Source organism: Vigna radiata, chromosome 5 (genome assembly GCF_000741045.1).
Source record: "Vigna radiata var. radiata cultivar VC1973A chromosome 5, Vradiata_ver6, whole genome shotgun sequence".
NCBI classification, from domain to species: domain Eukaryota; kingdom Viridiplantae; phylum Streptophyta; class Magnoliopsida; order Fabales; family Fabaceae; genus Vigna; species Vigna radiata.
This window is the reverse complement of record NC_028355.1, coordinates 6392358-6406441: the sequence shown is the minus strand read 5'-3', so window position 1 is coordinate 6406441 and position 14084 is coordinate 6392358. Positions and strand designations below refer to the sequence as shown.

The 14084-nt window shown below is 25.6% G+C and overlaps 1 protein-coding gene across 1 annotated transcript in view; it reads left to right on the top strand.

The window, feature by feature from the left end:
* Positions 1-11317, top strand: part of LOC106760774 (serine carboxypeptidase-like 13) — an 11769-nt gene extending 452 nt beyond the window's left edge. Inside the window, exons 2-14 of the mRNA XM_022780541.1 lie at positions 67-212; positions 290-366; positions 2097-2219; positions 2347-2449; positions 2586-2623; positions 4638-4736; positions 4843-4929; positions 9647-9796; positions 9897-9968; positions 10054-10172; positions 10257-10370; positions 10525-10570; positions 11049-11317. Coding sequence (XP_022636262.1) covers positions 67-212; positions 290-366; positions 2097-2219; positions 2347-2449; positions 2586-2623; positions 4638-4736; positions 4843-4929; positions 9647-9796; positions 9897-9968; positions 10054-10172; positions 10257-10370; positions 10525-10570; positions 11049-11132 — 1258 coding nt within the window. The 3' untranslated portion in view covers positions 11133-11317. The remainder of the gene's footprint in view (positions 1-66; positions 213-289; positions 367-2096; positions 2220-2346; positions 2450-2585; positions 2624-4637; positions 4737-4842; positions 4930-9646; positions 9797-9896; positions 9969-10053; positions 10173-10256; positions 10371-10524; positions 10571-11048) is intronic.
* Positions 11318-14084: the final 2767 nt, after the last annotated feature.

Genomic DNA, 14084 nt, shown 5'->3' with positions numbered 1-14084 from the left:
ATACTAATCCTATTTATGCTTTTAAGTTTTGGCTTATGAGATTGAAAGCATTTGATGATATGAAAGGTATGTGGGAGTGGGAGAATCAGAAGATGTCCAAACATTTTATTACTTCATTCAGTCAGATAACAATCCTAAGGAAGATCCTCTCCTGCTTTGGCTAACCGGTGGCCATGGTTGTTCCTCCCTAACTGCCCTTTTACTTGAAATAGGTANCACCCTTTATTTTCCTTTTCATTCTACGCTTAGAAACAAACAAAACTATGCTTACTCTGTATAAGTGATACAGGTCCAATTGCAATAAAACAGGAGGAGTACAATGGAGGTCCACCCAACTTGATCTTAACGAATCAATCATGGAACAAGGTCTAGTCTACATCCACTTCTTATACAAATAAGTTCATGACATTACTAACATTATATACAAAAATGACGTTACTAACATTATATTCAAATTTTATTAAAAATATAAAAATTAATAGTGCATATATGATTTTTTATGGCGAGTAAAATTGACATTTTCTAGTATATGGATTGACGTCAAAGTTGTGGTAGTTATAATAGGTCTGCACATTTTATAACATATCGAAAAAGTATCAGTCACTATGACTTATTTTTTGTTACTTGTCATAATATATTTAGTCTATTATGACAAACTTTCAGTTATCAGTCATAATACATGTTATTTCGAATTAACCTATTATGACATTCAATCAAATTTTCGTGTTTTACCATGTCATCCACTCAATTTATAATCAATATATCCAAAAATAAACATATTCAATTGAATAAACAAAATAAAATTCATTTTATACATTAAATTGTCTAATAATATTTAATACGTTATTTGTACATAAAACTATATAATCAATTCAAATATTACATCAACCTACATATATTACTAAATTGTAATCAAATTTTTACAATTTAGTAACACTTAAAATAAAAGAAATCCACTTGTTCCTAATGTCTTCCATGTTTGGACCTTCCATTAGAAAGGGAATCATTAAAATCTACAAATAAAATAATAGAGTTAAAACAATATTGTAATGAACAATTAGATAAATATTTAGTCAATTTTTTAATACCTTATTTTATGAATCAGGAATGTTTGTATAAATAATGTTGTGCATGTGTTTCATTAGGTAATACTCACAGTCATAAATGCCCAATTGATATTGACACTATAAATTAAATACAAATAATCAAAACTCATTTAAACTTAATTATACTATGTAACTTTGATCAATTTTACTAAACTAATAAAAAAGCAAATTCCACGGAGCCAACAAAATAATCAATTCCTCATAAAAATAGCAATTACAAAACACAAAACAAAAGTTAACTTTCTTTATATTAGGTGTCATTATTTACATCTTCTTCCTAGATACATACGAAACAAAGAGTCAATATATACTCTTCATAGACTGAAAGGGTTGGATTAACAACAACCACCTAGATGAAATTCAGACTTAAATACAACTACCCTTTTTTTTATTATTTACATTGTCAACAAAATTGTAATCTAAACTTAATAATTTTGCTTATTTTTTTTACTTGTCGTACTTGCTTTTTTTTTTTTTTTTTCTTTTTATACTTCTACTTCAACCCGTCATGGTTTTTGTGTTTGGAGAATAAGGTTTTAAAAAATGGTAAATTTTGACACCAGTATCAAAATTTCTTTAGGAAATAAATCTCTAACAAGTATTTATGCATATAAACAGCAGAGAAATGAAAATAATCTTTACATCACAAAATTCAATTAAAAGTTAGATTAAGTATAAATAAGATAAACTCGACAAGTCAGAACCCTCACGAGGTAGAGAACCATTAACAAAACTATGTTGGTATGGAATAGTACACACAGAGACTGAGTAGAGATTAAACTTGCTATAAAATTATAGTAAAAAAAATATTTATTAAAAANTTATGATTTTTTAAAAATTATTTCATATTTTAAATTTTATATGAAAAAAAAAATTCTTATCATATTAAAAAAAATAATAATTAGATTATCCTCTTATATTTAAAAAAGCAAAAATATATTTTGTGTTTTCAAATTCCGTCTTTTTTATGGTTTTTTGTCCTCTTGGTAGGTTAGTAGCATTATATATGCAGACTTGCCTGTTTCAACAGGCTTTAGTTATGCCAGAACAGAACTTGCTGCTCAAAGAAGTGATACGTTGTTTGTTGATCAAGCCCATGAATTTCTAAGGAAGGTATTCTCCAAATTTTATTTCTTTATTTTAAAATCCTTGTCTTTTTATTTTGTTGCGTTTGCAGCTACATTTTATTTCTTTTATTTTCTTTGTTAGTCAATCATTTTCTTTTCTTAATTGTTTGCAGTGGTTAATTGATCATCCAAAATTTTTGTCAAACGAAGTTTACATTGCTGGTGATTCATATTCTGGCATTCCCGTTCCAGCAATTGTTCTAGAAATTGCACAAGGTAAAATGTTTCTAAATTATTTTAAAAAATTAGAACCTCCCATTAACAATCATTAGACCGTTCTGAAATGTAATTTATATCATTAAGTTACTGTAGTTTGTTATAATTACATATTAGCAAATTTCATTACTTTCAGCTAATGAAGAAGGGTTTCAACCAAGGATAAATATCCAGGTTAGCATTTTAAATTATTGTTTTATGTTATATATATTAATGTAAAAATAAGTCTTTTTATAACAGTTAAAAACAAGTTTTTATATCGATTTTAAAATAGATATAGAATTAAGAATACGAAAAACATTAATTTTTTATACAGATTAATATAAAAATTATTTTTTATACCAAACGTACAATCCATATAGAAAACGAAATGTCATAATCTGCTTCGAATCAACATACATTAGTTTTTCTATTTCCATTCATCTTTACAAAGTTATGAGTGTAGAGTTTTTGCTTAAATATTAATCAAGAATTATATTTTAAATTAGAGTTGGAATGTATGTATATGGAAAATTAATGCGAGGATAATGTATGTATTTTGTATGGTGTTGTCAAATCATTAAATAATAACTAATTTTAGAGATAAAATAATTAGTTACTAAATTAACTAACTAAATTAGATATTATTTTATAAATTAAAATATTAATATTTAAAATAGTTTTTATTATAAATAAAAATATTATAATTGATATGTAAGTTAAAGTTAAATTAATTTCTAATATTAGTTATCTAAATTTTAGCTATTTAATATTATTGTTTTTAAATTATTTATAACTTTAAATTAAAGAGTAATTTAGATATTTTTTTATGGTACCTAAAGTTCAGAAATGAATTTAAACTCTAAATCACACACCAATTATAACTTTTTATTCATGATAAATATTTTATATAAAAACTATTTTTAATTTATAAAATAGTATCTAAGTTAATATAGTGAACAATTATTTCTTTATGTAAAATTAATTTTTATTTAATAATTTATTATAGTATTATGAGAAAAATTAAAAGTTTATTTCAAATATGATAGAACTAGAAAAAGATAACTAAAATGTAGATTCAAACTAGTATTAAACAAAACAAAAATTTTTATTCATAATCAACAATAACAAGATATAAAATATTAAGAATAAGTTTACAAAGAAAACACTTTCATTATATAAAGTTAGTATGTTACTTCCTTTCACTTTTATGTCATCAACAATGTTTTCAAATTCATAAATTTAATTAGAAACAGATTCATTATTGTTCATTTCAATCAATTTTCTCAAAAATATTTGTTAAATATTTTTTAATAAACTAATATTTCATGTCATAATTAAACATTAATTTTAGTATAACATTGTTTTGAAAATATACTAATAGACAAAGATATTAAAATATTGAAATACGTTCACAACATAAAATATCTTTCTTAAAATTTCCATGATTAATGATAGAAGATTTCTAATAGTCACTTATTACAATAAAGGGAAAATAAGTTTTAATTTTAGTTTTGGTTATCACAAAAATGACCAAGTTCAATGAGTCAAAGCTTGTTTGATAAAGACTCAATAATGTAGATATTAATAAAAGAATATACTATATCTTGAACTTTTGTAATTACGAAAAAAAAAAGGGAAATAAATAAAATAACTTTTTTTCTCACTCTATAAGATTTCCTGAATAAGAAAATTTAGTGAAATGAAACAAGTTAGAGATCAAAATAAACAATTCTTAGAATATATTAGGATAACAAATGAGAAAAAGTATGGGATAACAAGTATTAACTTTGCATGGTAAGAAAAATTAATATGCACTTTTTTTTAATACAATATGTCAAATCACTTAAACGTAATGAAGAATCTTCAAACCTTAGCAGTATCAATATTTTTAAAGAGTACTAATTTAATTTTTTTTAAAGAAAACAAATTATATATATATATATATATATATATATATATATTTATTTATTTATTTTGTTCTCAACAACTTATCTCTTTTTACAGTAACAAAGTTCCATAGATGACCTATTTAATTTGGTACTTTTTGTGGTAATATAGTGGAATGCCACATGAAAAACCTAGAAATAAGATTGTTAACAAAAGCTAAAAATAGAATTATGTAACAAATGAAAAAATTATTTATCTTTTAATAGTAAAAGGTGGCATCAAACTTGATTTCTGATAATGAAGCTATGTTTTACTTTAGGGATACCTTTTGGGGAATCCACGAACAACTAGAAGGGAAGGAAACTATGCAATCCCTTTTGCTCATGGAATGGCACTTATTTCTGATGAATTATATGAGGTGATTTAATTTTATTTTAAATCATGAATTTCTATTTTTAAGGATTCTACTCAATAAAAAATAAATAAAAATCAAAGACTAAGGAACTCTCTTAATTTATGAATAGTCACTGCAAAAAAATTGTAAAGGAAATTACATCGATGTGGACTCCGAAAATGTATTATGCTATAAAGATATGGAGTCATTCAATAAGGTATGCATTCTCTCTTTTTTATATCCTTTCTTTTCTTATAAAATTTTGGTTCCTAGAATTTTTAGTGAAATAATAAAACATCATAAGGTCAACTATTATTTCCGTTAGAATTTTAAGAGTAAAACAAGATAGTTGCTATGTTAGANATGTTTAGTTTAGTGAATAGTAATATAGTAAATATAAGTTGTAGAAGATAGTTTTGAAAATAATGAATAATGTGGAGGAGTTTATATTGTTACAATAAGTGACTTTACCTTAAGTAAACCACTAATTCTACAATTTTCTAGATGATTTTAGATTTTCTTAACTTTTGTAATTATTTTATTGTTATAATTTTAGGTTTTATCTATTATTTTTATTTCTAGCATAATTTCTTTGTTCTTAGATTTTTCTTTTCTTGTAACTTCTAGAAGTTTGTGTCAAATTTAACACTTCCAAATGCAAATTTATGAAAATTAATTCTTAGTAGTGAAACAAAATCCTAAAAGTTATTTTTTCTCTTAGAATTGCTAAAAATTTAAACATATTGTATATTGATATCTAAAGTATTATTTAAAATATTTATATGTGATATTATATATTATTATATTATTCGCATGATTATGAACGTTATTTTTCTCAAAAAAAACTTAATACATCATAATATAAGAAAATAAAAATATGCCATAAAAAGTAATGGAAAAAAATTATATTTAATTATTAATTAAAGATTGAATACGAGATAAAAAGAATCTCGTAAACAATTGGTGTCTGCATGAATCATAGGTTTAAGTTAGAATTGGCGTAGCATGGGTGATGTCACGGTTTATTATGGTCCAGGCTGGAAATTTAATTGGTTGTTTAAATAGGTAGTTGTGCTTTAGGTGGAAATATGTGTTGAAACGTGGGTCATGTTGCGTAGGGGTGGACAGATAGAATTAAATTGTATTGTATTATTAAAATCTGTATTGAAGTAAAATTTAATTTGTCTAAACTGAATTGTAAAACAGTTAAGACAAACTGGACTAAACAATTCTTTGTTTTATTAAAACTGAAATGTACTAAATTGTATTAAACTATAATATAAACTGAACTGAACTACTAACTATATTAATTTTAAATTGAATTGTAAACTGAATAGTATAACCATACATATTCTTTTTAATTGAAATTTATTTTAATATTTATTTTATTTTATTCATAAGTGTCTTACAAATTAATTTTTTAATTATTTGATATTATTATTTTTTATTTTAATTATATTTCTTTTATTATCATCATTATTATATGTATATAGAAATTATTTTATTTATTTATTTATTTTATTTTTTTTTTATTTTTTTATTTATATTTATTTTCTCATTAATATTATTTTACTTTTATATTTATTTTTTTAATTTTTTATTTATATTTTTCTATTTTATATGTGTATATAATTTATTTTATCTTTTTATCTACTTATTTTATTTTAAAATAATTTTTTATTTATATTTATTTTGTTGTCTCATAAAATTGTTTTATTAATCAATTATTTACTATTTATATTTTATTATGTAAAAATTAAACTAATATTTATTAATTATTATAATATAATAAATGATGATACTACAAAAGTTACTCTTAATAAACGTTTGTTAATTTTTTTATCATTTGATATTTTTATAATATTAAATATTTTTGCTACATTACTATTTTTTTCATGATATTTCATTATATAGTCATTTAATAAAAATTAACGTTAAAAAATATATTTTAGTTTTAGTTTATAAAATACTATCATTTAAAAATAATATTATTGATATTTATCTTAAAGTAAGTTGATTTTTAAAATAAATAGTTATTTTAGTTTGTGTGTGTGTTTAAACACATTTTAATATCATTAAAAGTTTTTTTAACATATTTTTACGTATTTAATAATATGTTAAAGAATATAATATATTTAAAGTATTATTTTTTTATATATATTTTTTTAAAAAAAATATATTTTATTTTTATTACTTAAAATAATACTATTTAAAAAGTAATATATGTTTATTGATAAAAATATTAAAACTTGTGATATAAAAATTTTGTCTTAAAAAATCAATTATTAATTTTTTATGTAAACGGTTTTTTTTTTTAATATTTTATTATTAAATAACATTTACTTGATAAGACAAAGCAGTTGAACGAGAATTATAGAAGAGAAAAAAAGTAGATACAATTCTTACAATTAACTTAATCGAAATTATTATAAGTTCAGTTTTTAGAAACTGAACCATAAAATAATATAAAAGTGAATCAATAATAATAATACAATGTAGTACATTTAATTATAGTACAGTGATGTATAAGAGCACAATTTTAATAATAGGCACGCAACGTCTGCCCATGTGAGCATGAAAAAGTATGGGCTTAACATTTTAGTTAGTCACCGTGGGGCCACTATAGGAAAGTGTCAGTGAGGAAGGTAGGTAGAGTTTTTTTGATTTTGCATGAAATTGTGGTGACGTAAAGTGGTGTGATAAAAATGTATATAAAATAATATAATATATAGGTTAATAGAAGGATTTTGATATGTTAATAATTTTTTCAAATTAAGTTACGTGTCATTATTTTATTGGTCTGTTTGAATTTATTTTCATAAAAGTATTTGAAACTGACCAATTACAAGTCACCATGAATGAGTTGTAAAAAAAAGTTGTTAAAAAATATTTTCTTTTGATGAATGCAAGTGTGTGTATAAAATAATGGACCATGATATGTTAACAACTTTTTGACAATAGATTATGTATCACTATTTTATTAGTTCGTATATTTGAAACGGATCAATCATGAACTACCACATAAGTAATTGTAAAAAAATTATTAAAAAAGTTGTTAAAAAAATATTTTCCTAAACTAATATAATATATAGGTTAGATGGTGATGGGTTCGTGTGAGAGAAAAGTAAAAGAAAACTTGTGGTATAGTGTCGGATTAAATGGGTATGAGAATATGGAGAATTAGGGGAATCACGTGAGATCTACATATAAGTAGTTACATAGGGTTTTATTTTAGTGGACTTGGTGGTTGTAAGTAAAAAGAGTGAGTGTATTTAGTATATGGTTGACTATTTTGTATGTTTTTGTTGATTTTATCTTGTGACATTTATTTAATTATTATCTTGTGAATGCAACTATGTGAGGGACAATTTTGTATGAGATACTAAACAACATGTTTTCGAGTGTGAAATTGTGAATATGTGTGTTTTTGTTTGGTTGTTTGTGTGCGAGGATAAGACATGTGATTACGGTGTGTTATTTTAAAATATGGGATCTATACTGCAGATTGACATGTAAATTGGAGTTGTCCGGTATGTTACTATATTCTTTAGGTGTGATTTCGAACTATTGTTGTGTTGTTTAGGTGTGTTTCAGATTGTTGCTTTGTTGGTTGAGTGTGTGTTTGGATTATTATTAATCGGTTTAGGTGTATTATTATGCGTGTTTTGGGATGTAGCCGACCTATTGGTTATGTTACCAGATTGATTTAGTTACGGTATAATGGTCTTTGAATGCTATGGGTGATGAGTGAAGTCATATTGTTGGATTGTGGGTTGGATATATGGCTATATGAACTGCAAATGCCAAACTATGTGTGGCTGAATGTTGGTTATGATGTGGTTGTGCTGTGTGAAGTTGAAAAAGGTGTTGTTTGCTATGTCTTCTTGCCATACTTCGTTAATTTGTTATTGTACCTTTGCTCTTACGAGATTGTCCAAAGGTGAATCTCTTCATATTTAAGAGGCAATGAAAGAGATGAGTCTCTTCATCCATGATAGGTAGTAGAAGGGACTGATATTTGAGTGTTTCTCTCTCCTCTTTCAAGGGGTAGAACAAGATGGATGTCTCACTGTAGGGTTCTAGCTTATGTTGAGTATAGTGTTGATGGGAACCATATAAAAGTTTTTACTCATATGTCTTTAAGAAGTAGGGGAGATAGGTCCAGAACTACAATGGAGGACTATTCCAATCGTCTTGTTTTGGTAAACAGGAATGGTGTGGTGAAGTATGAAAGATGACATACAATCGTGTAGATAGTTAGTATTGGCACGAGTTGTCTTTAACTCAAACCTGTGTAGAGCTTATAAGGTGGCCATGTTTCCTTTTAAGGGAAAGTATGGTTGAGAGTTATAGTGCTCATTATAATGTTATTATGTATTAGTAATTTGATTTTAATTGATAGCTTGATATTTATTCTATTAGCTCACCCTTTGTTTATTTGTGTTTGTGTGATGATCATATAACTCGTGTTAAAAATTATAATATATTACACTATCTAATAAAATATATAATTTTATATCTATACATAAATGATATTATTTTTAAGAATTAATTTAAGTTTTGTAGTAGGGTCAAACTTACTTTAACTTTGATCCTAACCTACTTGAGAGGAAACTTTGGAAGTTGAGATTTTTTTCCCACACGAAAAGATCTCTTAAAAAAACTTTTTCAAAGATGGATTAGAGCTAGCCCATAAATCATGGATTAGAAATTTATAGTACTTTTCATGTATTTTCTATTTTATATATGCTGAATCAGTCACTTTTACATTTTTTCTAAAATATTTAGGCTTTCTTAACTTTTAGAACTATCTAGAATTATATAATTGTAATCTATTACCTACTTTTGGTTCTAAGAGAATCTAATTTTCTAGATTTTTGTTTTCTTGAAACTCTTAGAAAATTGTATCGAATTTAACAATTCCACTGCCACAGCTTGTATCAGGACTTTATAAGTACAATATTTTGGAGCCGTTGTGTGTGTTCGATCAACCTGAATCTCTTTCGAGAAGATCCCTAATGAAGAAATTTTCTGAAAAGCATTTCTTGAAAACTGATGTCAAAGTGTTAGACGTGACATGTCCGGTAATGTTCATGCCTTAAATGAAAGATAGATGTTCTCTAATTACTATTTCCTTTCCATGTATTTGGCAATGATGTTTGCTTCTTTACCACTATTAATTAGACTTATACATTACTCCTTTTGGCTTATTGGGCAAATGATGAGAATGTTCAAACTGCACTTAATGTCCGCAAGGTCAGTTCATATAACTCACTGCTTTTGGTTTTCCTTTACACATGCTAACTACATTATATAAGAATTACAAATGCATGCATTGTAGGGAAGTATAGGAACATGGGTTCGTTGTAATCATAATGAAGGTTTCAAGTTCGAGATTCCAAGCAGCGTTGAATATCATGCAAATCTTAGTAAAAAAGGATATCGTTCATTAATATACAAGTTAATGTTCCTTCTTTATGCTGTTGTATTGCTTATACAACAAATTAACTATATATAATTCAAATTTCTTGTGACCAATAACAGTGGCGATCATGACATGGCGGTTCCTATCTTGGGAACTCAAGAATGGATAAGATCTTTAAACTACTCAATTGTTGATGATTGGAGGCCATGGAATTCAAATGGCCAAGTTGCAGGGTATAATTTTATAACTTTCTTTTTTCTTACAATAATTATAACCGTACTTAGGTTATTTTCAAACAATACCATGCAAACCAAGAATGTAGTTATTTCTAACCATGCTTAATATATATAGAAAAAATAATGAAATTATGAACTTAATGCCATGTAGATACACAAGGACTTACTCCAATAAGATGACATTTGCAACTGTGAAGGCAAGTATCTCATTCTCCTTGTTACACTTGTGTGGCTCTTGTTACACTTGTGTGGCTTACGCGCATATATATATATATATATATATATATATATATATATATATATATATATATATATATATATATATATATATATATAACCGAATGGTTAAGTTCATCTGTCATTCATATATACATATTATCTACAATTTTAATAAAAGTAATGATACTGTAATACACTTTTTTATATTTATTTGACATAGAATATAAAGATAAAATAATCATAAAAATAAAAAATTTAATATTTTTTTTTAAAAAAAAAGTAAAAAGTAAGAAAAAATAATGTTAAATAAATTTAAAAAAATTAAGTATGTTAAAAAAATATTTTTTGCACTTGAAATGATATATATATATATATATATATATATATATATATATATATATATATATATAATTTTCCAGTGTTTTGTTTTATTATTTTTAACTCCAATAATTTCAGGGTGCGGGCCACAGAGCTCCGATTGACAAATCCGGAGAATGTTTTGACATGTACAGTAGATGGATATCAAAGAAGGCTTTGTAGGAAATTAAATGAAAGGCCATTTAGGATGCTGCAAAGGGCCAAATTCATCTGTTTCCTAATAAATGTGTTCTAATGAACCCAAAAATAGTATTATACCTTCGAATATAAAAGGAGGGATTAAGTAATTGAGTAATATTTTAATTTTGAATAACCACTTAAAACAAATAATATGATATTTCTTTTCATTATTGTATTTAGTTGCGAGTTAATTATAATGACAGTATTTTGAATTTTTTTGGCATTAATGTCACTTCAAAAGTAATTACATATCACTATTTTGAATTTTTTTTAGCTTGTTTTTTATTTTCTTATTGTTTTTTTTTTAAATTTTAAGTGTCACTTATTTGTTTAAGTCAAGAGTTAAAGGAATAAAAATCTTAATCATAGATACTTGAAAACGTATAAGATACTTAATTGATTAATACTAGTTTGATAAATTGATTTTATTTAGGAAATGGATGAAGAATTCAATTGGGAATGAACCGATAATTTATTTATTTATTTAATTGTTTTATTTTTAATTTTTTAGAATTCTCTAGAAAACAATTTCCTTTTATTGTATTTTTGTTTTTTTTACCTTGTGTATAAGTCTCTTAAAATTTGATTTAGGTTTAATTAGTCATTTGGTCTCAATTTTGGTTGAAAACATTAAGTAGGTCTGTTTTTTATTTTGTTTCAATTAATTTCCAACAACATTAAAGACATGTCACATTTCAGTTGTTAGTTTTTTTTCTAATTTTTAAATTTTTAATTATTTTTAATTTTTTTTTGCAACATATTTTGTGTTCACGTGCTAATGTGAGTGTCAAGTGTTGTTGTCTTATAACTTCATTCTTTTTAAATGTGTTTTTGATTTACTTAGGTCTCAATTTGATTTTTAAATGAAAGAATGTTAATTTTTTTAAAATTGATTTTTTTTATTAAATATGTTCGATATAGTAAAAATTATGTATGAGATTTGATAGAGGACCATCTAGAGGAACCCACGTTGGACCTTTGACAAGAGCCACTAGTACAAAATAGACTTTTTAAGTCTTTTATTTCAGATTTTTTAAATCTGTTTTACAACAAACTTAAATTTGACAGACATAAATTTTAAGTTTGTTGTACATTTACAAAATAAAATGGTACCAAATTTAAATCTGTTATGACCATAATATATTTAAATTTATTTATTTTTATTTAATCACGAAACCTAAACTTGAAATACAACAAATTTTTTAGAACATAATATATATTTTAAATTGTTCCATTTACATAATAAAAGTTCCAAAATTAAAATAAATAATAAGATGTCTAATATAAAGTATGTAATGTAAACAAAAGTCTAACTTTAAACATAATCTAAACGAGACATGAACAACACCTAATCAAAACCTAATTTCCAAATTGGAGAAGATAATTTGTCCATTGATATGTTATTCCGGTGATGACCTTCTTTGATATTGGTGATGATTCATTAAACACCTAAAATAAACAATGTATTATGTTTCATCTATTAAAAAAATAATGGAAAATAAAATAAAATTTCACTGTCTATTATAAGAGAAAAATAATAATAATCCACAAAATTGGCAAGATAATAAAATTTCCAAAGAACAAGTGTTAAAGTTATAACTAGTTAAAAACATGAAATAAAATACATTCACTGAAAAAGTTAAGAATTTACATAAGTTAAAAAATCAAGCATGTCTCTAAATATATTACTCAAATCCATGATTTACTGATCTTATAATCAACCACCAATTTATAGATTCAAACTGGTGCAATGCTTCTTCACCATGCTATCATATATAAATATTTATTATATTGAAAATAAATATAACTAATTATTTTTTTAATAATGTTAAATATAGTGAAAATTATATATTGGAATTAATCCCTTGTGTTAAATACATACATAGAGTTCTCTATTTATAATAGAAGAAATATGGGCTAAGCCCAAATACAAATGAATATGTAAGAATAAAATAAAATAAAATAAGAACAATGTTTCCCTAATAAACATATAGGGACTATATTTCCCTAATTAACATAAACACAATATAAACTAAATATAATATCTCTAACACTCCCCCTCAAGCTGGAGCATACAGATTGTATGGATCAAGCTTGGAATAAATAAACTCAATTTGAAATATATGATCTGTCTTCAAGAGTGTGCGGCAAACAGATGCGCAATCACATGTCGACGAACAACTAACAGCAATTTATGGACAGTAGTGGACAACTACGAAACTTCAAATAACACCATGAAACTTCAAGTGGGATGACAAAAGAGAACAATGACAAACTCCAGGGACTAGATTGCCATCAAGTAAGGATGGGACTTGCATCAAAACTACAGGGATCGCCATCACTGACTGATGGGGCCTGTAGTGGCTAAAAGCGATAAAACTACAGGGAATGCCATCATTGACTGATGGGGCCTGTAGTGGCTAAAAGCGACAAATCTACAGGGAATGCCATCACTGACTGATGGGCCTGTAATGGCTAAAAGTAACAAAACTACAGGGAATGCCATCATTGACTGATGGGGCCTGTAGTGGCTAGAAGCGACAAAACTGCAAGGACTGCCATCATTGACTAGTGGAGTCTGAAAGCCTGAAACCTGGCTGGAAACATACTCCCCCTCACGACGAACGACGGAAATGACGGCGCGCCAATGACAGACCGTGAAAGTGGAAGATCATAATGAGCTCTTATTCATCAAAGCACCCAAAAACAAATATGACAGATTTGACAAAGGGTTGGTGAAATTGTTTCAACCCATAATTTTAGTGTTGAAATTTCTTGGTGTTAACCACTAACTGTCCTTGAAGACCTTTCAGAATAGAGAAGATAGCGGAAGTAGTAGAGGTAGGACTAGGTGTTGGTGCATTAGTGGCACAAGTGGCGGAGACGACGGCCGGAGACGGTTGCCAGAGATGGTGGCCAGAGACGGTGGCCGGA